The 27,776-nt window shown below is 41.4% G+C and overlaps 1 protein-coding gene across 1 annotated transcript in view; it reads left to right on the forward strand.

Annotated features, from left to right (window-relative positions):
- LOC126267284 (uncharacterized) overlaps window positions 1–15,899 on the forward strand; it is a 46,471-nt gene extending 30,572 nt beyond the window's left edge. The window contains exon 3 of the mRNA XM_049972355.1: window positions 15,059–15,899. Coding sequence (XP_049828312.1) covers window positions 15,059–15,523 — 465 coding nt within the window. The 3' untranslated portion in view covers window positions 15,524–15,899. The remainder of the gene's footprint in view (window positions 1–15,058) is intronic.
- Window positions 15,900–27,776: the final 11,877 nt, after the last annotated feature.

Consider the following 27,776-nt stretch of genomic DNA (forward strand, 5'->3'; position numbering starts at 1 on the left):
GTATTAGAGTTTCTCTGTGTGTATTCTAGAAGCCAATGAAATATTATTGAGTTTCATGGATTCATACTGAATACTTGCGTGGTGCCAGTTGACGGTTTTTAAAAACTACCCATCAGACTGCACGTGAACCTCAGAAGTGAATCTTCATTGCTGGTAGCCGCCTTAGTGTCTTTAACATGATCACCTTCCGAGATGAGAATGCCTGAAATGTCACAGTAGATGGGGCCACAGTGCAAATTAACACTGACGTTATACCCATGTTAACAGCAGCGGACATCAGGACCGTCTGATACTAGTTTCTCAGCTGGTCTCTCACATCCGAGCTCCCCACCGGCAGCAGTATAATGAAAGATGGAAATTGGAAGAGGAATGAACAATGCTGTGGTATGATTAGTGGTGACAGCACTTACTGCCTTTGAACCATTGAAGGGGAGCGGTTGTTATTAGTTTAATAGACAGAAATGCACATGATTAACTCACAATGTCAGTGTGGGGGGAGCCATACCATACTCTAGACTTGCAGAGATGACAAATTACTGCATTCATGTAGCTACCGTTACTGTTTGAAAGAGATGTGCCGTCACAACAGAACCAAATCCTTGCCTACACTGTTTGGTTTCACAAATGTCCTTGTAGGACTTCCACCACTGCCAAAAACGTATCATCCTGACAGCAGGAAAAAATATGGGTATCACTAGAACTTCCGCGTATGCTCTTTACATACAACGTACTGGAAATTTTATTCTTGTGTGTGGTTTTACTATGATACGTCTCCATTTCCACTCTGCTTTATGCAGTGAGCTTAGACAGACACTTGTGATATGCAGAGTAGCCATGTAGTTGTAGAATTTCCTTGGTCCATCTAGGATCCATTAGCTTTGCCAAGTGTCCCATCTAGCAGCATTTCTTTTGAAAGTCATAATTTGGTCTCCCATTCTAGTCTCTTCCCGTTAACGTTGTTTCTCTTCTTGAACTTCACAATGCGCGTCTCTCTATTGCAACATTCTACACTTGTGACCCCCTCCCATTACTCAAAAACTGCTAATAGAATGTCAGTACACATTTTCCCTTCCGATATATCTCAAACTTCGATTTTGAAATCTTCAGAAGTTGTTTCTTCCCATTTAGCCGTTATCTTCTACTTCCTTACGAGAAAATTATTTGTAAATTATTTTGATTTAATTCTTAACCACTGTTGTTTTTTATTCCGTCTGTTCATTATGCATTACCGTATACTTCCAGTAACTGATCTTGACGCTTAATTGCAAACTTGTTCTTTGTACTTTTTCCATTCCTTGCTGAAGTCAGTGTACACTGCAGAAAAAGTTTACCATGTTACCCGCAAAATAAACATGATTCAGACTTATTCCATTAATATCAATGCCTAATCCTGTTCCATGTAAAATTTTATGATCGTCAAATATACCTATGTAAGTGGGCTCCAACATAATACTTTCTCATTCCTGGGAGAAAGACGGGGACTGAAATTTCGTTAAAATATCCCGCCGTAGCGAAATACACCTTTGTTACAGTGTTTGCCATGCCAACACGCGTATCGTTTCCATGACACACTCTAAACCCCATGTCTCCGCAGATGCATCTGATAAGGTTCTCATACCGCACAGTAATACTCGGCGACAGGGCGGAAAAGCGTAGTGTACACAATCTCCTTAGTAGACCTGCTACATCTACTAATTGTACTCCTAATTAAACGCAGTCTATGGCTCGATTTCCCTATGAAATTATTTATGTGATTGTTCTAATAGGCAGTTCATACTCGTAATTGCAACCCACAGGTATTTAGTCGAATTGACAGCATTTATTTGTTTTAGTACTAATGACCTAACACTCTTCATTATTTAGCGTCCATTTCCACTTTCACATCATACAGATATCTTGCCTAAATCATTTTCCAACTGTTTTGGTCTTTTAATAACATTACTGGACGGTAAGTGACAACATCATCTGTAAGCAGTCTAACAGGGCCGCTCAGATTGTCTTCTAAATCGTTTAAATGGATTAGTAACAACAGAGGGCCTCTCGAAGTCAGTGATATGGATCTGTAATTCAGAGAATCACTCTTATTTGCTTTCTTGCGTACTAGTGTGACCTCTGCAACTTTGCAATCTTTGAGTACGGATCATTCGTCGAACGACTGGCTGTGTGTGATTGTTAAATATGGAGCTATTACATCAGCATACTCTGAAAGGAACCTTATTGATATCCAATCCGTACCGGAAGAGCCGTCTTTGTTAAGTGATTTAAGCTCTTTCGCTGCACCTACGATATCTACTTCTGAGTTACTCATGTTGGCTGCTGTTCGTCATTCCAAATCTGGAATATTAACCTCGTATCTTTGGTGAAGCACTTTTAAAAAACTGTGTCTAATACCTCTACTTAGTGACAAGTCATCAGAAAGATTTCGGTTGCTGTCACGCGTTCAAGGTATTTGACTGGTGTTGAAGATTACGTATGACAAGAATCAGTTTGGATTTTCCGTAGATTTAGAGGCAGAGTTTCGTTAAGGACACTTTTAAAAGCTTCTCCCATTGAAGCCCGCGCTGAATTTTGAGATTCTGTATAACATCGCCAGTCTTGGAGATATTACCTACTGTGAAATTTACATGGTTCTATCGTTGCTTCTTCAACAGCGTTCTGACTTGTTTTATGAACAATGGGTGATCAATTCCATCTGTGATTGATTTATTTTGTGTAAATCTATTGCTGTCGATAGTAAAGGATTCAGGTGATATTTGCTCTACGTTTACATAATTCGTTTGACAGGAATGAAGATTAGGAAGGCATCAAGGAATATTTATCTGATTTTTTTTTTTAGATATACTTCACTTCTATTTCTGGTGGATTTGGATTTTACGGTTTCAGTCTTGCTACAACGACCTTGTTTTCCTTACCCCTGTATCCGTTTCGAGGTTCCTATTTGCGCAGGATTATTCGTTGCTAAGAGGTCAAGTACGTTAACGCTATTATTTACTCTTCGGGAGGACCCCTGCACTCATTGTCTGAAATAATTTTCGGTGATAGAGTTTAATACGATTTCTGACTGTGTTTTATGCCTACCATCTACTTAAAACATACGTTTTCGCCAGCACATTGAGGCTACGTTGTTCTCACCACCAGCTTCAACTGTATGAGTGTGGTACATATTTGAAATGACTCTCAAACTTTTTCTATCTTTTAACAGTTGTGTCATCTGAGTAGAGGGGTGGGGAAGTTCAATTACTATTTTATTCCGAATATGCTTTCTAGTTTAACTTCATAAATTTCTTGTGAGTTTGTGTGTTTACGAGGCAAAGTGCTGTGGTTTAGTAACAGTGAAATGTATAGTTTCGCCATCTGTGGCACAATGTTTTATTGAGTCCAGTAGAAGAAAGTTGGTAATTTCAGTGCAAAGAGCGTTTTGTCTCTGAGTCCACAGTGAACTGCTAACTTGAAAAGGATAAACCATTCACTTAACAAGTTTCAGCCACTTCAACCACTTGGATGCCTATCAAAAGGTCGAAGCACGGGCCAACAACATTGTCAGATATGAAGTCTTAGACTATTTGACTAACGTATGGCCGTAGAACCCTAGTAACAGAGTTAATAGAGAACAAGGCTTACTTCAGTCAATCGTATGGTGAAATTCTGAGACTCCACTTGTTGTATAAGCCTTAGCCATTACATTTTGGGCAGGCTGTTGTTGAAAATGTCAAAGAAAAGAATAGTCTTTCAACCTGTGAACAAAGTAAAGGCTAAATTTCTTCTCGCGCGGAGCTAACTATATTTTGTGTATCCCGGCAGAACAAAGATTATGGGTCATTCAGTTTCGCTTAGGAATTTTAAGGCAATAAACTAGCTGAACATGTCGGAATAATGTCTTTTTCCTCATATTATCAAATACTCACGAGAATTCATTTTTCAACATAATAGAGCTCCATTCCATTGGCATCTTGATTCTAGGCAGTTTTTGATCAACCCCTTCTTCAGCTCTTAGGAAAGAATATCTAGCACTAACGTTATGTAGTCCTAGACCTCCTGTCCTCATCTCATGTGACATTGTATTGTGAGGTTTTGTAAATGATCCACTTTATGTTACACCTCTACCAACAGCTTCATCCGTACTGCAGAATAGTATCACAGGTGTCGTGTGTGGGACTAGTTCAGGGTACGCTTAGATGTTTGCCATCCAGCAGTGAGGAGGGAACAGGGATATATACTGAACTTTTATGACCTGAGTTTTTAAACTCGTTCCATTAGTGTGTGCACATCATTTCATGAAATGAAAACTAGTTAAATCGAGCCCACCTATTTAAATAATCTTGCAGAATAATTACCGAGTGTTTCCAGGCGTGGGAAAGTCGTCCCTTCGTCGATACTCCATAAACAATTTTCTACAGTCTGTTGTACAACTTTTCCTCAGACGTTCATCATTTACATTAAAAGTCATCACATCTTGATGAATCTCCTTTATTGATACCTCGAATGGCAGTATGCAACTCATTTGACAACAGTTCCCAGACGCCATCATTAATAAATTAATTCTTTGTTTTAATTCCAACTCAGTTCTGTTTTAACAAGCTGGCGATTAGTTTCGAGTTACCAAGTTCATTTCCAAGCCTGATCTATTAAAGCTAAACAAGATCTATAAAAGCTAAACAGGTTATAAGAACACATAAAAACAAAACATGGAAAACAATGAATAGTTTCTAAGATTTCAGTAGTTCATCACTGAGCTGTAACATACAGCATTAATAGTACTGTATTAGGTGACAGTCAGTTAACACATAGATAATACAAAAGTGATGCATAGTTACATTGAAAGTCAGACCAACGTCGCAAGTTAGAAGCCCACTGATGAGCCATAACATTATGACAACTTACTTAATAGCCTGTTTGTCCGTCTTTGGATCGAAATACATCGCTGATTCTTCGTATCATGGATACGAAAGTTTGTTGTTGGTTTGTGGAGGTATGTGGCATTGGTGGTCTACGCACAGGTCTTATGATTCGCGTAAATAACGAGCCGACGACTTGTAAATGTGCGCCGATAGTGACGCAGAAGAGTTGCAGAGGATTTAAATCTGGCTAATTTGGTCTCCAAGACATCAGAGTTCACTATAATGTTGCTCCGACCACTGTAAAATGGATCTGGCTCCAGGAGATGAGGTCGCCGTCGGGGACGAGGTCATGCGTGAAGGGATGCTGGAAGTTCGCAGTTGTCAGCGTATCTTCGATTACCATCACAGGTCCTACGCCAGAGCAGGAGAATGTCTCCCACACCATAATACTATTCCCACCAGGCTGCGTCCCTGGCCCGCTGGACGTCTCGAGCCGCCGTTCATCTCGATGATGGCGTCTGTGGACACGACCATTGATCTACCGTAGCTAAAACGTGATTCACCCGAAGAGCCGACACATTTACATTAACCGACGGTCGAATCACAATGGTTCCTTCGCAACTTTAATCAAAAATCATGCCATCGTTGAGTCAACATGTGAACATATAGGGGCGGTCTGACGCAGAACTCCATGTTAAACAGTGTACGATGAACGGTGACCCGAAACATTTGTGCGTGCGCCAGCAATTGTTTCCTTTCGGCAGAGATAACACAGATCACCATCTGTCCTACTTTACAGAGCAGACAAGCCTCCGGACTCCACGTTCTGTGAAACTCCGCGGATGTCCAACTATTTAGCTCCTAGTGGTAGTTTCATGTCCTACCTCCTTCCGTAGATGCTCACGACATAGCACGTGAACATCTGCCCAGAATCATCGTTTACGAGCTACTCGTTCACAAACTCTGCTTAATAATCTACATCTATATGGATACTTTGCAAATCACATTTAAGTGCGTGGTAGAGGGTTCATCTAACCACGTTTACAATCTCTTATGATTCCAGTCTACTACAGCGCACGAAAAAAAACATACACCTACATCTTTCGGTACGAGCTTTGATTTCTCTTATTTTATTATGATGATCCAGTACAATTTCAGTGGCACTCTCTCCACTATTTCGCGGTAATACAAAACGTGCTGCTCTTCAATGAACGACTTCGATGTGCTCCGTCAATCCTATCTTACATGGAGTGCAGCAGTATTCTAAAAGACGACGGACAAGAGTAGTGCCGGTAGTATCTTTAGTAGATCCGTTAAATTTTGTGAGTGTCCTGCCAATAAAACGCAATGTTCGCTTAGCCTTCTCCACAACATTTTCTATGTGTTCCAACTTAAGTTGTTCGTAATTGTACTGCCTAGGTATTTAGCTGAATTTACGGCCTTTATATATGACTGATTTACCGTGTATCAGATGTTCACCTGATTCCTTTTAGCACTCATGTGGATGACCATTCACTTTTAGGGTCAATTGCCAATTTTCACACCATACAGATATCTTTTCTATATAGATCTGGAATTTTTTTATGTTCGTATGACTTTACTAGTCGATAAACGACAGCGTCGTCTGCAAACAACGTAAGCCGCCTGCCCAGGTTGCCTCCCAAATTCTACCTTGGGAGACGCCAGAAATCACTTCAGTTTGAATCCATGACTTTTCATCACTTACTCCAAACTCTGACTTCTCTGACAGGAAATCACGAATCCAGTCACATAACTAAGACGATATTCCATAGGAACGAAATTTCACTACAATCCGCTTGTGTGGAAGCCTTCCGGAAATCCAGAAATAGGGAAATCCCTTGTCAATAGTACTCAACACTCGGTGCGAGTATAGAGGTGAAGCGCCAAAGACTCTGATTTAAGCATGCGTATTCAAGTACAGAGATATGTAAACAGGCGGAATACGGCGCTGCGGTCAGCAACGCCTTTATACGACAAGTGCCTGGAGCAGACGTTAGATCGGTTATTAGCGCTGTAATGGCAATTTATCAAGATTTACGTGAATTTGAACGTGGTGCTATAGTTGGCGCATGAGCGATGGGACTCAGCATCTGTGAAGTAGCGATGAAGTTGGGATTTTCCAGAAAGACTACATCACGAGTGTACCGTGAATATCAGGAATCCGGTAAAACATCAAATGTCCGACATCGCTGCTGCCGGGAAAAGATCCTGCAATAACGGGACCAACTGCGACTAGAGAGAATCGTTCAACGCAACAGAAGTGCAACTTTTCCCCAAATTGCCGCAGATTTCAATGCTGGGCCATCAACAAGTGTCTACGTGCGAACCGTTCAACGAACCATATTTGATATGGGCTTTCGGAGCCGAAGGCCTCCTCGTGTACTCTTGATGACTGTACTACACAAAGCTTTACGCCTCGCCTGGGCACGTCAAATTTGACTGTTGACGACAGGAAACATGTTGCCTGGTCGGACGAGTCTCGTTTCAAAATGTGTCGAGCGGATGGACGTGTACGGGTATGGAGACAACTTCATGAATCCATTGGCCTTGCATGTCAGCAGCGGACTGTTCAAGCTGTGGGAGGCTGTGTCATAGTGTGGGGGCGTATGTATTTTGTGTGATATGGGACCCCTGATAGGGCTTGATACGAGTCTGACAGGTAACTCGTACGTAAACATCCTGTATGATCACTTGCATTCATTCATGTCCATTGTGCATTCCAAAGAGCTTGGGCGATTCCATCAACACGATGGGGCACCCAACACGTTCAGAATAGCTAAAGAGTGCCTGCAGGAGTATTCGTCTCTGTATAAACACTTCCGATGGCGATCAAAATCCTCAGATATGAACATTATTGAGCGTATCTGGGATGCCTAGCAGCGTGCTCTTCAGAAGAGGTCTCCACCGCTCGTACTCTTAATTATTTATGGACAGCCTTGCAGAAGTCATGGTGTCGATTTCCTCCAGCACTACTTCAGACATTATTCGACTCCATGTCACGTCGTATTGCGGCGCCTCTGCGTGCTAGCGGTGGCCATACACGATATGAGGCAGACGTATCAATATCTTTGGCTCTTCAGTGTAATATGCCGTTTGTCAAAGTCGATTACTTCAATGGATTTCGCCACCTGAATCCCGTATCTTAGTTAGGATGAACCCCAATCTGTGTCTGCTCCACTTACATATTTTTGTTGCCGCGTCATGTGCCTGTAGGTCACCAGGCAACTTGTAACATCTCGTTGGGCAGTGGTCACAATGTTTTGGTTGAGCAGTGTATTCACGAACTCGTTTGGTATCCCTGCGAGCTCCTACAGCCAAAGGCTCGTCGCATCTGAAATCGAAACTGCTCATGCCCACCTTTATATAAATTACCACATATCGTACGTGACAAATAACAAATGACAATTTTTAAGCAACACAGTAGTCCACCAATTTTTATTTTTTTGTGTAAATGCCTGAAGACATCTAATCTTTATATTTTCGGGTGTGCTGATAATGAAAATGTTAATCAAAATGCAAAATTAGCTCTCGTTTTGAAGTTATGGTAACTTTACGTTATTGCCTCTATGAGCCTATGCATGTATTTTCCTTGGTGTTATCCCTCGGAGGAAAGACATTGAAGGCGCAACAGCTTGGCCTGGCGTTTGTAATTTTCTGCTCGTAATTCCTGATTTCTGTTGTAATGGTACTTGAATTACGTAACCATTATGGTACCTCACTTTAACCCTCTCAATACCAGTAATATTCTACTGTATTTCTGTTAACTACTTAACATATTTCTGAGACAACATTCAGATTTGATTTCATTTGTCATACATCGATATGTTTCTATTGCAATGATATTATTCTTATGTGTATTCTTTCTTTTGTCACTATGATCTTTGACGTACTTGTAACTTTGATTTTTGGGCGCGTAAGCGATTATTAGTTAGTTGTAGAGTTGTTAGAGAGTCAGACGTTGAGAAAGTGCAGTGTTGGACGTCATGTTGGAAAGATACATATTGTAGTATGCTTACAAAATGTGAGTTAGATGTTTTCAAGTATGTTTTGTATTGTGAAGTTACGTTTTGTGTGTTACGTGATATTGCAAAAAAGCAATTCCAAAGGAAGTATAACTTAATTTCGGAGTGCTGATTATTCTTTTACATCACCATTGTCTAGCAAAAGTGTAATCTTGAAGGATGGCTTGTGAAGCGCACCTACAAAACTTTTGAATATAGCAGAATGAAACTTAGGCCTCTTTGCATCCGAGCTTGGAATCATAATCACCTAGATTTTCAACGATTGAGCCATGACAATACGAGACCAGCTTGGGAAACCCAATAAGATGAGTGCCTAGTTTTCTTTATTATTACGTGAAATGACTATAAACTGTGCTCTAATGACACCTGGTACATAATTTGACTGATGTTGCCCGAAACTGCAGTATTTAGCAGCGTGAGCAACACCACAATCGTTATTCAAATTTTGACCTTTGTTGTGGTATATATATAACTGTCCAGGATATGTATGTAGCATAATTGTTTGAGGCTCCTCCCGCCGGAGTCTCGAGTCCTCCGGCCGGCATGGTTGTGTGTGTGTTGGTCTTAGCATACGTTAGTTTCAGTAGTGTGTATGTCTAGGGACCGATGACCTCAGCAGTTTGGTCCCTTAGGAATTCACACACGTTTGAACATTTGAACATAATTGTTTTTATATGTACAGGCCACTATAGCTCTAGATCTCACTAACCAACAGTGAAAGTGGAACTGAGATGAAATAAGTGTTTGTTAATCATACCGATCATGCTTATAACGAAGCCAACAATGAAGTACTCAAGTTAACTCTCGTTTCCAAGTTAGAGGAGGTGGGAATGAATATATAGGGTATGCAAATATTTTAATAAGTTATTCTACAAGTAAAACTAAAGAAAAAAGTTCACTTAAACATGTGCGCGCATATGTTTGATTTGGACGTTACAGCTAATAAATATTTTGGTTGAAATTAGGTAACTTCACTAATATGAAGCCATGGTAAAACTGCAAGAGGTTAAAGTAAAGCACGATTTCCATTTATTTTGTTATTATAGGTGTGGTGAATCTAATAAAACATGTTCAAGACTTGTATCTGTAGTATTTTTCCAGAACATCCAGAGAAGCAAACATAGCCGGGCGGGATTAGCCGAGCGGTCTCAGACGCTATAGTCATGGACTGTGCGGCTAGTCCCGGCGGAGGTACGAGTCCTCCCTCGGGCGTGGATGTGTGTGTTTGTCCTTAGGATAATTTAGGTTACGTAGTGTGTAAGCTTAGGTACTGATGACCTTAGCAGTTAAATCCCATAAGATTTCACACACATTTGAACATTTTTTTGAGAAGAAAAGATTAATATGCAAGTAAATTTGCTTACTTTCCATTAAGAATGTAGAAACGTTTATGTCATTGTTGACAACCGTTAATGAGTTGTTTCAGTCGCTTCCTAACCTTGAAACCAGTTAGTTTTCTGTATTTTTCAGTGAAAGAACATAACGAGTAGCTTCTCTGGATGTTCTGGAAAACTACTGCAGACACACGTATGGGACATGTTATATTAGATTCACCAGATCAATAACAACCAGATGAACGGAAATTGTGCTTTACCTTAACCTTGTACAGTTGTGTGATGGCTTCATATTAGCGAAGTTGCTGAATTTCAGGCAAAATATTTTATTAGCCGTAACTTCGTAACTAAAATGTTGCGGGCCTATGTTTATATGAACTTTTTTTCTTTAGTTTTGGTTGTAGAATGACATTTTAAGATCTTTGTATATCTTTGTCAATCACCCTTAAGATGAAGGCAAAGAAGAAAACGTTGGCGTAGAATTTTGTCGTCGCACCGCTCGCTGTGCTGTGTTGTAAGGGTTCTGCGGATCACAATTAAGGGGCTCTGCTATGAAAAGAATTGGTACTCCAGACCATCACTGCTGGCTGTCGGGCCGCATTGTTGGCGACGATCAGATTTGTATCCCAGCGCTGTCTGATTCATCTCCAGACACATCATCGTCCCGGTATATTATTGACAGAAGTAGAACCGTCTTCAGGACGAAGACTTGTCTGGAAATGGCAGAGACAGTGCTGGGATACCAACCTGACAGTCAGGAGTGATGGTCTGGGCTGCCATTACTTTTTATAGCAGAATCTCTTAATTGTCATCCGCGTAACCCTTACACCACAGCTGTGCGACAACAATATACTACGCCCCGGTTTTTTGTTGCCCTTCATGTTAACCAGAGGTTAACGGACGCTCTGCCCTCGTTGGTAGCACACCAAGTCTTGTAGTCATCCACCGCGGCGCTCGGGGTCACAGCACCAACTTACGACACCTATAGATGGGCGTATAAGATCCCGAAATCGGTCGTGTTCTAAATAAAAGAACCTTACAACTGTAGCGGTATTTTCAACCTCTGATACAATGCTCAGCTGCGGATGTTCCTCCGACAGGATTGCTTGCCTACATGTTAAGCCAAAATGGGCTTACATTTCAACAAGGAAACGCTGTCCCCGACACCATGCTTGTCTTCATGCTTGTCGAAGCCCACCTTGGCCAACGAGTTCGCCGGCCAAAGCCCACCTTGTCCAACGTGTTCGCCGGAACTCTCTCCAATCGATTGTTATGGGCAGGGACCCCCACATATCTTCGGATTTTAACGATCTAAAGCGCCAGTTGGGCAGACGTTTTCACGACATTCCTCAGAAGGATATCCAACAACTCTATCAATCAATACCAAGTCAAATAACTAATTCCAATCATTTGTTTGTCTGTACATGTACATCATATCTACCGATATCCATCCCACTGCGATATTTCCTGCGTCGTGCGTCGTTTCTTTTGCCTTAGTATGTATTTTAATTTGTGCAACGAGATCAAAATATTATTTCCTTACACTATAGATAAAAAAAATGTCGTGCGATTGGGGCTCCCGTCGGGTAGACCGTTCGCCGGTTGCAAGTCTTTTGATTTGACGCAGCTTCGGCGACTTGCGAGTCGATGGGGATGAAATGATGATGACTAGGACAATACGCAGTCCCTGAGCGGAGAAAATCTCCGACGCAGCTGGGAATCGAACCCGGGCTCGTAGGTGGGACATTCCGTCACGCTGACCACTCAGCTACTGGGGGCGGACTACACTATAGTGTAGCACGAAGCCGGAATATTCATTGATAATTAGATACGTCAATCATTTAAACAACCATTTGTTTTATATTAACGAAGGGCTTCTTAGACCATTATATAAAAATACTTTTGCTGTAATTGAAATTTGTCATTAATTTTCTGAAATAAGATCAGATTCGTTTTTATGCATGTGTAAATAACACATAATTTGATTTGATAACTGTAGTAAAAGTCTTAGTATCCTTACCCTTGCCATGATATCTTATGCTGTAAGAGAAAGAGGAGAGAGTAGTGACTTAAAGCTAGCCCAGGCAACCTTTCATTGCCCATTGTGTTTCGCAAGTAAGCCTTCACTCGTTTCATTGTAGAAAATGATCTCTCAGCTTCGGATGTTGACACTGATAGGGACGCAACTACGCGCAAAAGATGTCGTAAGTTTGGATAGAAGTTATTGTCACAAATATCAGAAACCAACATACGTTTATCAAGTTCAAGCTCGGTTTGCGGTAGCCTATTCTCAAAGTAAACGGCCAGTTCGGATAGCTTAACGAAATTCTCCTGCTGGTAATTAATGAGTAACATTATTATTTCGATTGAAGATAATAAATTCGTATTCCAATGAAATTTCTTCTCCACATTTTAAATGAGTTTTCTACTGCTGGGGAAAACACCGCTCTTCTGTGACGCATACAGGAGAAGTCGTGTGGGTGCTTGTCTCCTTCAGTTTGTTTCTTTGTCTGTCTAGTTATCTCGATAACCGATTCTAACTCTTGTTTAGGTAAGGCTGATGATTTTTCTAATACCGTATAAAACCACTTTCCTCCTGCACTTTCCATCATCGGGCCAACTGCTTTTTTTCTCGCTTACTGATTTCGTTTTCATAACTGAGTACCTCCCACGTGACAACACTGCGTGATATTTTGTCATTTGGGCCACTGATTCTGAGCAAATTTTTTGACGAAATGCTACCATGTGCACTTGGGCGATAATTCTCTTGATAGACACAATTTTTAGGCTACACAATCAAATCGAATTCCATTCTGATGCATTGTTTTAAATTAATGTTACTTCTAATTATGTTTACCGTTCTCTGCCTTAGGAAATACGAAAATACAGCCGGCCGCGGTGCCCCAGTGGTTCTAGGCTCTTCAGTCCAAAACTACGCACCTACTACGGTCGCTGGTTCGAATCCTGCCTCGGGCATGGATGTGTGGGATGTCCTTAGCTTAGTTAGGTTTAAGTAGTTTTAAGTTCTAGGGGACTGATGATCACAGATGTTAAGTCCCATAGTGCTTAGAGCCATTTGAACCATTTGAACTGAAATACAATGATACACCAAAAGATTATGACCACCTGCTTAATAGCTTGTTTGTCCGTCATTTTCCCTCGCTCTGTTTGGGAGTGGAACATGGAGAGAAGATGCTAGTTGTGGTACGAGGTCACCTCCGCCACGCACCGTATGGTGGATTGAGGAGTATGTATATAGATGTAGATGGAACGAAATACATAATTGATTCTTCGTATAAGGGATACGACAGAGTGGTTGTGGGTTTGTGGTGTCATGTGCCATTAGATGTCTACGCTCATGTCATGTAATTCGCGTAAATAACGAGTCACTGATTTTCGCACCACTTGTTGACGTCCGACAGCGACACAGATGGGTTCCAAAGGATTTACGTCAGGCGAATCTGATCCCGAGTCATCAACGTGAGTTCTCTACACCGCTCCTCAAACGACTGTAGCTCGGTTCTGGCTCCAGGACGCCCACAGTTATTCTACTGAGAGATGAAATAGCCATCGGCAAAGATATCAAGCATGAAGGGATGCAAGTGGTTGTCAGCCTGTCTTCGATTGCTACCACAGGTCACACGCAAGCACATGAGAAGCTCCCCCATAGTATGATACCGACCCCACCACGCCTTGTCCGTGGCGCACTGGACGTTTTAGTCCCCGTTAATCTAGATGGCGGCAATTGTGGAGACGACCGTCAACCTAATGTAGCAAAAATGTGATTCACCAAAAGAGCCGACATTGATCGACATTTGAATGCCGATGGTGCCGTTCCCACTTCAGTCGTAATTGACGATTCCGTTGGGTGAACACATAGGAGTGGTCCGCTCCAGAGCTCCATGTTCAACAACGTACAATGAATGGTGTGCGCCGAAACATTTTTGTATGCACTAGTATTGGGCTTTTTCGGCAGAGATCCAACAGATCACCATCTGTCCTGCTTTACAAAACAGACAAGCTTCGAAGCGCACGTTTTGTGAAGAGTCGCGGACGTCCAACCATTTAGCGTCTAATGGTAGTTTTGTTGTTCTTCTTCCTCTTACCGTTGATGTTCACAACAGTACCACCTGAACATTCGACCAGTTTCGCCGTTTTAGAATACTCGTTCACAAGCTTTGAATAACAATAAAATGCCGTTTATCAAGTCGGTTACCTGAATGGATTTCCCCTCTGCATCCGGTATCTTCCCTAGCATGATCAACCGTCCGCGTCTGCCCCGCTTACATAATTTTGCTACCGCGTAACCTGCCCACAACGCCACCAGGCGTCATTCAACATTGCTGTGGGCGGTGTTCATAATGTTTTGTCTTGTCAGTGTGTAGGAACCCCGATATTACACCAGTCTCCGAATAAGGATTCCAGTGCTAACATTAAACAGCCACAGATACGTAACTGGACTATTGTATCTGTGTGTAAATGTTTTGAACTTGCCGTAACGCTGGAGGACGAACCAAAATCGGTTTTCTTCCTCTTTCTTGTTACAATCTTATCGATAGTTAGAAACTATCACACCAGCAGACAGCACAAAAGCAATAAACGCCGGCGCCATCTTGAGTGATGAACTGTGTGTGTGTGTGTGTGTGTGTGTGTGTGTGTGTAGGGTCAGTTTATTTCAAAGAAACAATTGAAAGTAATAACAGTACGAATAAGATAAAACCGAAACTTATGTAGAAACTCTAATTCATTAAGTACCATCACAGGTCAATAATATTACATTCTCTTAGCGCTGCGACTGAGAGTAAACTTTTCCTCTAACGCTTGTCTTGTGTTCCTATTGCAGGTGATGGGCGATCTCGACAGAATTCCCGAAGGTTCCCCAACACTTCGTGGAATTTACTCGCTCCAGACGCCCACTAAGGATCTTCTTTTGCGTCCAAGCGGACAACTCATTCGCCATATACGAGAGACCAACGACTCAGATGTGAAAGAAGGCCTCGATGACCGTGGAGTAACTTTAACCATGACCGTAGACTCAACCACACCGGACAAAGATGTTAAGGTTATCGGAGGCCACAATATACTCCATCTTAATGACGAAAAACGCGAACCGGAGCAATCAAATGACGAAGCAAAGACTGTAGGCGGCGAAGCTCCGGAAGATAGTGGCCATAAACCACGAAGGGGACCCATAGGTGGTCTGCTGATTGGGGCCAAGAAGTTAATCCACACTACTATCACCATCCCTATAACAACTGCCATAGAGAGCATCAGGCAGCTGAGAATCGAGAGACATCGCCAGACATGAATTTTGAGGTACCTAATCATTCATAAATATAGTTTGCCACAGGAACGATTCCCTTAAAGGGAATAATTAATGTAGAACATTTTAAGGAATGTTTTCAGTGTATGAACAGAATTGATAGCAACAAATGTTTATAAGAGATATCAATGGTCATACGCTATACTGGCACCTTAACCACCAATGAAATTGTGGAACATAGTCACACATTTATTTCAGTGAGAATTTCGTTAGCAAACGAATGTACCTTTATACTATTCAAACTTGTAAAAACATCAAATTTATTGAAATAAACTCCTGTGCCAACAGAAGCTTGTCCTGTACAGCAAGGGGTAAGACCATTCAGACTGCTAAATAATAAAGGTTATTAATTTAAATTTAACTGGCGTTGTAATTTTACTTAAAATGTGATTAAACTACAGAAACTAAAATAGAAATATGAGGTTCAGTTATAATAATATCGATATCTCGACCAGGCTTCCATCAATCCATTGCCATGCAGCGTGGTGACAACCTGTAATCTCTGTCCGAATTTCAGTTTTTGGCAATCACCTGTTTGTCGGAACCACTCAGTCAGACATACGATGTTCTTGTGGCGTATTCATGCCTTTTCTTCTTGCAACACTGTTATCTTGAACACATCTCATTTCAACTAGTTCTACGTTCATTGCATCAGTCTGTGCTAACTATCGGTATCACGATCCTGCCTTACTTATGAAGATCCCGTAAGACCGAAAGGTGGCAATAGGGAGGTGGTGCACATGCTCTAGGGATGCCGTGCTGTAGTCTCCACCGGAAACCTCAGAAAAAGTGAGTTACATTTGTAGTAAAGGCCAGAGCGATGTGGCTTGAACCAGGGTGAAAAATATCCCCTTATCTAACTAGGCAGCACACAATCGCAGTTTTTTGCCGTCATCGATTGGCGATAACAAGCACTTGCTGGACAACCGGAATCTATGAAATATGCACGAAAGAAACGTTCTGCGCTAATGAAACAGAGGTGTGTATCCCGCGATGCTCCTCAAACGATTTTACAGCAACTATTTTGTAAAACGAAACATTTTAACAAGTTTGCTTTGCGTGGCCCTCCTCAGCAGAAAGCACAGAAATACTTGTCTTGTAGCACGCATCTCGTAGTCGTGGGGTAGCGTTCTCGCTTCCCATACCCGGGTTCCCTGATTCGATTCCCGGCGGGGTCAGGGATTTTCTCTGCCTCGTGATGGCTGGGTGTTGTGTGATGTCCTTAGTTTAGTTAGGTTTAAGTAGTTCTAAGTTCTATGGGACTGATGATCATAGATGTTAAGTCCCATAGTGCTCAGAGCCATTTCAACAATTTTTGAACTTGTCTTGTAAATAAAACAGCCTTTTCTTGCTGCAACTTAATTACATTTTTTTTCTTTACTTGTAGCTTTGTGTGTCAGCTTCATGGTGAGCTGCTTATCATTTTGTTAATGGTCATAGTTATATGACACTTTGCATTTATTTGACATAATGCTCTAAATTCGTGTAGTTTGCAATGAAAATAGGAGTCAATATGATTTCGCATCTACTGCCTATTAGATCATACATTGTTGCATAATATGAAATTTAGTTAACACATTGAAATATATACTGAATATAGCTTGGTACGAGGTTTATATGTATCTCCAATAACAAGAAAATAAGTTTTATGTTAGACGCTCACTTCCGCCTGCACGCACCAGAGTAAATTAGAACTTTTCATAAACATGTATCGTAGTTCATAGACAATTCAATGTATCAAAACGAGTTTTGGAAAATTATGGCATTATAACAGGTGAGTATTTTGCTACAGATTATTTTGCTATATAGTTAATACACAAAACTGTCTTACTTACGGCAATGTCGTAGTACCTACATGTTTTATTTATTTTTTTCATTGCAGTACTGTAATATTCTATAAGTTAGTGACAGCTAGTGAAAAGAGAATTTGCTACTATGAAAATAAATATGAAATAACTTCACTTATTTTATTGTCAACGTAGAAAATGTTTTCTATAAGCTATTGCCTTCTGATCGCCAGCTGCTTCTCTCACAAGACGCACTGATTCAGTATTCCATCACAACGCTGCATCACTATGTTCGTAACGTAACTTCGTGCAAATTATTCTGTGTTTTGGCAAAATAAGCAAACTTAAGGCTGTCAACAGGAGAAATGTAAACGTTAGTCTTAACATATAGGTTAACAATTCAGACAAAAATAAATCGCCAATTTTGCTGCAATTTTTGCTGAATCTCGTAATCCGTCGCATCTTTGATAGCGAACAAACGGAGTGGAAACTTAACTTAGGATTTTCTTGCCTGAGTTCAACCATCTGAGAAATATTGAAATAATTCACAGGACGTCTTTTTGTTCCTATCTCAGTTCAGAGTGAAGTAGTGTACCTATTGATCTTAAATAACTTTTGATGTGTTACAGAGATATAATATATAATTATTATCTGTTTTCACCTGAATGAGTATTCTGAAACGGTTCATAAAGTAATGACTGTCAGGTTTTCGTAATCTTACTATCCATAGATAAAAAGACTTCGTATTTATGATTTCTTGTAGAACTATGCTGCATTTTTGCTACAGTGAAGAACTGAGGCAATAAAACTCTTTATTAATTCTAAGGCTGTGAACGCGTGGATGATTTTCAGAACCTTGCCAACTGCTAGTCAGATCCGATATCAGGGGACTGATGACCACAGATGTTAAGTCGCATAGTGCTCAGAGCCATTTGAACCATTTGAACCAAGATCCGATATCACTGATTAATTAAAAGATATCCGCAGTGAAACAATTCATTCCCTCACTCGTCCAGCTGTAGGAACGGTAAGACGGCACGCTATATGCTAAACTTTATCGAAGATAATTTAAGTGCAGAAAGAAGTTTCTGTGCTGAGTTTTAGTACCAGCTGTTCGTTATTAAAACACACTGGCTTACAGTATTCCCCTGTAACTGCAATAAAACGGCAGTTAGCGGTTCTTTGCTGTTTCAGAGAAGTGTCAAATGTTGACTTCAACACAAAATTTTTCTTTTTGCCATGATAAAATTGACATCTTTTTTCAGACCACAGCGGAGCGTAAGCAATATTTCCTCAGTAACATTTTAGTGCAGTTTCAGTTGCAACGGGATCGTTAAACAATGTTTTATTACGTCAGGAACTCAACTCAATATCTTATGAAAAACTATTTCCTCGGCACAAAACTAATCTTGTAATTGATTCACCTATGTTGCTGCAATTGCACAATAATGCTCATTTCTGCAGCTATCTATAACCTTATAAATCACATTATGCCACTAAAAGAGTTTGTGGTTACTTGTATATCATACTATATAATAAAGATCTGTGTGATAACAATCTATAAAAATACCCACCTGTTTGCCTCCTCTCATTTGGCGTAAATTCCTTTCGACGTCTCGAACCGTTTAGAAGACGCAATGGACGTTTCAAGTAGTTTCCGCTTGCCGTATTGTGAGGCGCATTCAAACAGAACCAAGTGCACTATACAAAATTAATCTTCTCGTTATTGGAGATGCATGTAGTGCTCCTACCACGTCTGAAGAAGAATTCAGTATACAAGCAAAATTTTATATACATCAGCGTATAATGTGATATGAACCAAACGCAAAAACAGTCACCCTATTTTCCACTGTAAACCACTGAATTTCGTGCAGTGTTACTTAAATGCGAAAATTACAGTAATTATGAACTTTAACGAATCGATACATACTTCAACATGAAGCTGACATATAAAACTAACAGATGCAAAAGAAGCAAACTTCCTTACAGAACAGTCTAACACTAGGCGTACCAGGATCTGCAGTACCAGTTTCAGTACCAAGTGGGTCGTTTGTGAGCAACAGCAGGTGGTGTTTTTGGTGTCACCATGTTAACAATACGTTCAAGAAAACTCTAACGTGTAACCAAAGGACAATATGGTCTCTGTAATGAATGGTACACTATCAATAATAAATTTTCAGACATAAACATTTCTTTACTTTACAGGAGAATTCCTCAGTCTCTCATCAAACATCATTAAAACATGAAACTAAAGCAATGTTAACTGGTTTTTCTTAATCAAATGATGGAAAAAAGTAAATACAGTCTCTCTCTATGAGTACTAATAGTATGTTTACTTTTACAGACAAATAATGTAAGTACTGATTGTATGTAAAAGATGGTAAATTGCAGTATGTGATTAAAATGCCCTGTGGGTTTTCTTGCTTATTGCAATCAAGGAACAAAAACGTAAGAAGAAACAGTCTTACACTAGAATTATGCATATTTGGAAATATTTAGATACAAAGGAGCGAACAGAATAGTCCAAGGTGGGATGGACTCACAGTTCAGAATTACGACAAGCGTTTGGCTTGGCAGGTTTTGTACACGTACGTCTTGTACTTGAAACAGATGTGCGATGTTTTATTCTTCTTCCGTCGATTGGCATGCCACGTCGGTACAGGTGTCTCCACCAACACATTCTGGACGCTGCGCCTACCTGTCGCGTGTTGCATGGCTCAATCCGTTTCCACTTCTACACCTACATCTACATCCATACTCCGCAAGCCACCTGACGGTGTGTGGCGGAGCGTACCCTCAGTACCTCTATCGATTTACCCTTCTGCTCCAGTCTCGTATTGTTTTTGGAAAGAAGGATTGTCGGTATGCTTCTGTGTGGGCTCTAATCTCTCTGATTTTATCCTCATGGTTTCTTCGCGAAGCAATATACTGCTCGACTCTTCGGTGAAGGTATGTTCTCTAAACTTTAACAAAAGCCCGTACTGAGCTACTGAGCACCTCTCCTTCAGAGTCTTCCACTGGAGTTTATCTATCATCTCCGTGACGCTTTCGCGATTACTAAATGATCCTGTAACGAAGCGCGCTGCTCTCCGTTGGATCTTCTCTATCTCTTCTATCAACCCTATCTGGAAAGGATCCCACGCTGCTAAGTAGTATTCAAGCAGTGGGCGAACAAGCGTACTGTAACCTACTTCCTTTCTTTTCGGATTGCATTTCCTTAGGATTCTTCCAATGAATCTCAGTCTGACATCTGCTTTACGGACGATCAACTTTATATGATCATTCCATTTTAAATCACTCCTAATGCCTACTCCCAGATAATTTATGGAATTAACTGCTTCCAGTTGCTGACCTGCTATTTTGTAGCTAAATGATAATGGATCTATCTTTCTATGTATTCGCAGCACATTACACTTGTCTACATTGAGATTCAGTTGCCATTCCCTGCACCATCTGTCAATCCGCTGCAGATCCTCCTGCATTTCAGTACAATTTTCCATTGTTACAACCTCTCGATACACCACAGCATCACCTGCAAAAAGCCCCAATGAACTTCCGATGTCATCCACCAGGTCATTTATGTATATTGTGAATAGCAATGGTCCTATCACACTCCCCTGAGCGACACCTGAAATCACTCTTACTTCGGAAGACTTCTCTCCATTGAGAATGACATGCTGCGTTCTGTTATCTAGGAACTCCTCAATCCAATCACACAATTGATCTGATAGTCCGTATGCTCTTATTTTGTTCATTAAACGACTGTGGGGAACTGTGTCAAACGCCTTGCGGAAGTCAAGAAACACGGCATCTGCCTGTGAACCCGTGTCTATGGCCCTCTGAGTCTCGTGGACGAATAGCGCGAGCTGGGTTTCACACGACCGTCTTTTTCGAAACCCATGCTGATTCCTGCAGGGTATATTTCTAGTCTCCAGAAAAGTCATTATACTCGAACATAATACGTGTTCCAAAATTCTACAGCTAATCGACGTTAGAGATATAGTTCTATAGTTCTGCACATCTGTTCGACGTCCCTTCTTGAAAACGGGGATAACCTGTGCCCTTTTCCAATCCTTTGGAACGCTACGCTCTTCTAGAGACGTACGGTACACTGGTGCAAGAAGAGGGGGGGGGGGGGGCAAGTTCCTTCACGTACTCTGTGTAAAATCGAACTGGTATCGCATCAGGTCCAGCGACCTTTCCTCTTTTGAGCGATTTTGTTTCTCTATCCCTTGGTGCCATCGGATCTCTCCACTTCCTCGCCAGGAAGTAACGTGGGAATGCCATATAGTACAAATTCAGCGGGGAATCCCCCCCCCCCCTGCCCCCCTGGCCAGACATTCCTGATGTCTGGACTGTCTCAGTCCACTTGGCTTGACCACAGACAGAAAACCTCCGTAAGGGCGACCCGCCTTCATATGCTGTAGTCTAATGGGACTATAAGCAGAACCTGGGGCCCTGTTGCAGGAGGGTCTTCCCCTCTGTATATGGTTACTCTGTGGCTTCCGTGTGCCACTTTGCCGGTCAGCATGTCCCCAGTCCGTAGGAAAACGATAGCCGCGTTGATATAAAGCATTGTACGACCTCCGCATTCGTCGTTTATATTGTTATTTTTCTCCTAAACTGTCTTAATATACTCTAATATCTCGTGAATAATATCTAGGCACGCACAGAAACTATTTAGAGTCTAAAAACTAGTGTTATTGAAATCAAATTGCGATAACTGCGTAAGGGTTAAAAATGATCCTCGTGGTACGTCAGGTATGTGGGGTAGATTTTCTATATTTCTTAGTGGGCTGGGGGGATGAAATTTTGGTGGGTTGTGCCACCATACAAATCATTGAAAGTCATTGTAGTCTTTGGTCCTCCGCTGATTTTTAGGGCGGTAGTGTCCTTGACAACAACCATCTGCACGAACGGTTCGACGACGTTTGCAGCAAAATGGACCAGCAGCTCGGAGACCATGGCTGCGGTTACCCTCGTCGCTGCATCACAGATAAGAGTGCCTGCGATGGTATACTCAACGATGAACCTGTGTGCACGAATGGCAAAACGTCATTTTTTCAGATGAATCCAGGTTCTGCTTACAGCATCATGATGGTCGCATCGGTGTTTGGGGACATCGCGGTGAACGCACACTGGAAGCGTGTATTCGTCATCGCCATACGGGCGTATCATCCGGCATGATGATATGGGGTGCCACTGGTAACACGTCTCGGTCACCTCTTGTTCGCATTGACGGCACTTTAAACAGTGGACGTTACATTTCAGATGTATTACGACCCGCGGCTCTACCCTTCATTCGATCCTTGCGCAACCATACATTTCAGCAGGATAACGCACGACCGCATGTTGGAGGTCCTGTACGGGCCTTCTGGATACAGAAAACGCTCGACTCTGCCCTGGCCAGCACATTCTCCAGATCTCTCGCCAATTGAAAACGTCTGGTCAATGGTGGCCGAGCAACTGGCTCGTCACAAAACGCCAGTAACTACTCTTGATGAACTGTGGTATCGTGTTGAAGCTGCATGGGTAGATGTACCTGTACACGCTATCCAAGTTCTGTTTGACTCAATGCCCAGGCGTATCAAGGCCGTTATTACGGCCAGAGGTGGTTGTTCTGGGTACTGATTTCTCAGGATCTATGCACCGAAACTGCGTAAAAATGCAATCATATGTCAGTTCTAGTATAATATATTTGTCCGATGAATACCCATTTATCATATGCATTTCTTCTTGGTGTAGCAATTTTAATGGCCACTAGTGTATATTCACTGAGCGACAGTATTCTTATCAGATCAAGACGATATCTTGGTTCTCTTATAAAGATCCAAATTCTATTGTTAATAAATACTATAGTTCGAGACTAACTGGAAACTATCTTCGTGTGTGTACCGTCTCACAATGTGACACTTCACTTCTTGTCTTATGAAAGCGTGCCCTCGCATTCAGCGCCATGGCTCAACCTCTATTCCAGAATTTTCTAAAGGGTGTTCCGTAAGAGCGTCCGAAAATGTAACAGGACATAGGGAATGCTCCACTGAACAATTTGTGGAAGGGAAGCTGAGCTCGGAGAACACAGCTTAAGGAAATATGAAAGTAAACTTGTCTACCGTTTTGTCTAGCTTTACTGTTTTCCAGCTTATTTACAATTAACATGCATAAAATTTACATGTACTGTGCTATTCATTTACTTGTACATTCTTTATTTCCTGCAAGGAAACAAGGAGGACAAGCCTAAGTAATAGGAAATCTGCCTGGCAGTCTGAATGGCCAGCTGCACTTGAAGTTCATGCAAACAGTTCATCCTAAGTTGTTGAAGAAAGTACCTTTGGCTGTTCATGAGGGGCTGTGAATACAAGATGGCTGTGCATCACCTCAGTGCAATGTGGATGTCCGCAACCCTCTCAGTGCTCTATTTCCTGATTACTGGTGTGGAAGGAGAGGTCCTATTCCATGGCCTCAGAGGTCATCTGACTTGTATCTCCTTGATTATCTCCTATTGGCTTATCTAAAATCACGTATGTATGAGACCCCAGTGGGTACACAAATGGAATTAGTTGCCAGAATTGTAGTTTCCTGTAGTGTGATTAGCGACACACCAGGGATAGTGGTCATAGTGCGTCAGAATTTCTTTCGCCGATGTCATGCTCGCATTAAGTTGGGTGACCGTTAGTTTCAGCGCATTTTGTAAGATACAGTACAAATGATACGTTCACTATGCCAGTGAGAGTATTTGAAGTTAAGCGCAACTAACCTAAATAAAAAAGTAATCCGCAATGTGTTTGTAGTCATATTATCTCCTTAAGCTGGCTTCTCCGATCCCAGGTTCCCTACCTAAAATTTTTCAGTGGAGAATCCTGTATGTCCTTTTAAATTTTGGTCCGCTTTATGGATACACCCTGTGTAATCGAAAGGGCGATCACACAATTGCTACCATTCTGTTCAACGTCTGATTTGCGACTTCCTCCTCCATGACTTGCTGACAGCGATCTTTCAGCGCTCGTAATTAACAGACGATAATATGGCAGCTATAATGTGCTACCAAAATACCGGTGGCACTGAAACTGATGGTTCAAATGGCTCTGAGCACTATGGGACTCAACTGCTTTGGTCATCTGTCCCCTAGAACTTAGAACTACTTAAACCTATCTAACCTCAGGACATCACACACACCCATGCCCGAGGCAGGATTCGAACCGGCGACCGTAGCAGCAGCGCGACTCCGGATTGCAGCGCCTAGAACCGCACGGCCACGGCGGCATGCACTGAAACTGATATTTTTCAGTTAAATGCAGTTGTCTTTTGCTGAACACACAGCAAGTACTAAAGAAGAAAACTGGCCCTAAATGTATCTTCGGGTCTCGTATTCCAACAACTTTTCAGTTTGTGTACCCATCACAGAAGAAACTGAAATGTTGGACACTTCACACCTTCCAGCATTCGTAGTGCATCTTTGAATAACTCTAAAAATGTCACGAGTTCTTTTACAATGTTTTTGTGTAACCAGTAAGTACGTTAGAGAAGCCTGTCCCCAGAAGCCCTTCCACGATTTTATCGTATTGCGTAACTACAGTGTGCAGACATCTAAACAAGCTGCGTTTCTTACTTCAGGTTTTTCTGTATCGAATTCACATCACCAGTTTTCTTCAGCAAGTAGATAGTCTCTTTGGCCGTATAAGTTGTGCAATCAACCATCGCAATCTCATTTGTCACTTAACTGATATCGAAAATGTGGTGCACAACTGTGATCAAAACATGTATAATGCTTGCTTAATGTCGAAAGGCTGCAGAGCCTTGCGTGTATTAAGACCACGGCCAGTGAGAAATGACATCTTATTAAAATCCGTGGATTTGCTCCTAACAATCTGAATAACTTTTCATCAGTTTGCTGTCAATAAATGGACCATATTTTTCTTCTCAGAAAAGATACTTACCAATATCGTATTTCGCAGTGCCCAATCTTGATATACAAAGTGAGCAGTAATAGATATGTTACACATTTTCCTATACGTTGTTCTTGTTGTTGTTATGGTCTTCACTCTGAAAACTGGTTTGATGCAGCTCTCTAAAGCTACTCTATCCTGTGCAAGCCTCTTCTTCTCCGAGTGATTACTGCAGCCTACATCCATCTGAATCTGATTACTGTATTCATCTGTTGGTCTCCCTTAAAGATTTTTACTCACGCGCTTCCCTCCAGTACTAAATGAGGCACCTCTTGGTGTCTCAGAATCTGTCCTACCAACCGATCCCTTCTTTTGGCCACGTTGTACCAAAAATTTCTCCTCTCCCCAATTCTATTCAGTACCTCCTCATTAGTTACGTGAAGTACCCATCTGATCTTGAGAATTATTCTGTAGCACCACATTTCTAAATCTTCTATTCTCTTCTTGTCTAAATTAGTTATCTTCTAAGTTTCACTACCATCCATGGTTTCACGTCATACTAATACATTCAGGAAGGACTTCTGACACTCGACGTTAACAAATTTCTCTTTTTCAGAAACTCTTTTATTGCCACTGGCAGTCTATATTTCATATCCTTCCTTCTTCAACCATTACCAGTAATTTTGCTTCCAAAATAGCAAAACTCATTTACTACTTTAAGTGTCCTATTTCCTAATCTCATTCTCTCAGCATCATCTGATTTAACTTGACTACATTCCATTTCCTCATTTTGCGTTTGTTGATGTTAATCTTTTATCCTTTTGAAGATACTGTCCAGTCCGTTCAACTGCTCTTCCAAGTCCTTTGCTGTTTCTGCCAAAATTTCAGTTCTTCTCCTACTCCAAATTTTCATTTTGTTTCCTTCACTGATTGCTCAGTATACAGATCGAATAACATCGGGGATAAGATACAATACTGTCTCATTCTCTTTTCAACCACTGCTTCCCTTTCGTGCCTCTCGACACTTACGAGTGGCCTCTGGCTTCTGTAAAAAGAGAAAATAGCCTTTTGCTCCCTGCATTTTAACCCTGCCACCTTTAGAATTTAAAAGAGAGTATTCCAGTCAACGTTGACAAAAGCTTCCTCTAAGTCTACAAAGGCTATAAACGAAGGTTTACCTTTCCTGAATCTATCTTTTATGAGAAGTGGTAGGGTCAGTATTTCCTCGTGTGTTCCACAAGGTCGGCTTCTACGAGTTTTTGCATTCTTTTGTAAATGATTCATGTCAGTATCTTGCGGCCGTGACTTACTAAACTGATACTTCGGTAATTTTCACACCTGTCAGCACCTGCTTTCCTTGGAACTGATAATCTTCTTGAAGTGTGAGGTTATTTCACCTGTCTCGTACTTCTTGCTCACCAGATGGAGCAGTTATGTCATAGTTGTCTCTGCCGAGGCTATTAGTAGCTCTAAAAGAATGTTGTCTACTTCTGGGATCTTGTTCCGACTTAGGTCTTTCAGTACTTTATCAAATTCTTCACGCAGTAACATATCTTCCTTCTCGTCTTCCTGTACGTACTCTTCCATTTCCATAATAATGCCCTGAAGTGCATCTCCCTTATATAGACCCTTTATGTGCTCCTTCCTGCTTCCTGCTTACCTTTCATTGCTTATGACTGGTTTTCTATCTGAGCCCTTGATATTCATACACGTGGTTCTCTTTTCTGCAAAGGTCTCTGTAATTTACCCCGAGTGATAAGAGGCGTGTTTTTTAAGTAAGTACCGTTTTGGAATTAAAAAAAAGAGGTGCTAAGATATCTCAATAATTATATTTTTTCATGAAAGACTGTATCTTAATCTACTTTTCTACACAATTTCCGTCAATATTGAGGCACTTGTTATAACGTTGTACCAGTTTTTGATTACCCTCCTCATAGTAGTCTGCCTCCTGACTTGTTAACCACTGCACCACCACTGTATTGACTTCGTCATCGTCTTGAAGACGCTGACCGCCCAGGTATTACTTCAAGTACAGGAACAGATGGTAGTCACTGGGAGCAAGATGGTGGCTGTACGGAGTTTCCTCTCGAAAAGATGTGATGAGATCTTTGGTCTGGTTCGCCACATGCGGACGGGCATTGTCTTGCAGCAAAATTATGCCCTTTCTCAACTTCCATGGACTGTTGCTTTGATTCTGGTGTGACGTAGGCCACCCATGTTTCATCGCCCGTAACAGTTTGGCTTAAGAAATCATCACCATCGTTGTGGTACCGCTCAAGGAAAGTCAATGCACTGTCGAAACGTTTGGTTTTGCACACATCCGTCAAAATTTTTGGTACCCAACGTACGCAAAATTTTCGGTAATTCAAGTGCTCGGTCACAATGCCATACAAAACACTATGAGAAACATTAGGAAAGTCATCCCGCAAAGAGGAAATAGTAAAGCGGCTGTTTTCTCTCACCTTATTGTCCACTTCCTGTACCAAACTTTCATTAACGACCGAAGGAAGCCCACTCCGTTGTTCATTACACACATTTGTGTGGCCATCTTTAAATACTCTCACC

The sequence above is a fragment of the Schistocerca gregaria genome, chromosome 4 (assembly GCF_023897955.1).
Source record: "Schistocerca gregaria isolate iqSchGreg1 chromosome 4, iqSchGreg1.2, whole genome shotgun sequence".
Lineage (NCBI taxonomy): Eukaryota > Metazoa > Arthropoda > Insecta > Orthoptera > Acrididae > Schistocerca > Schistocerca gregaria.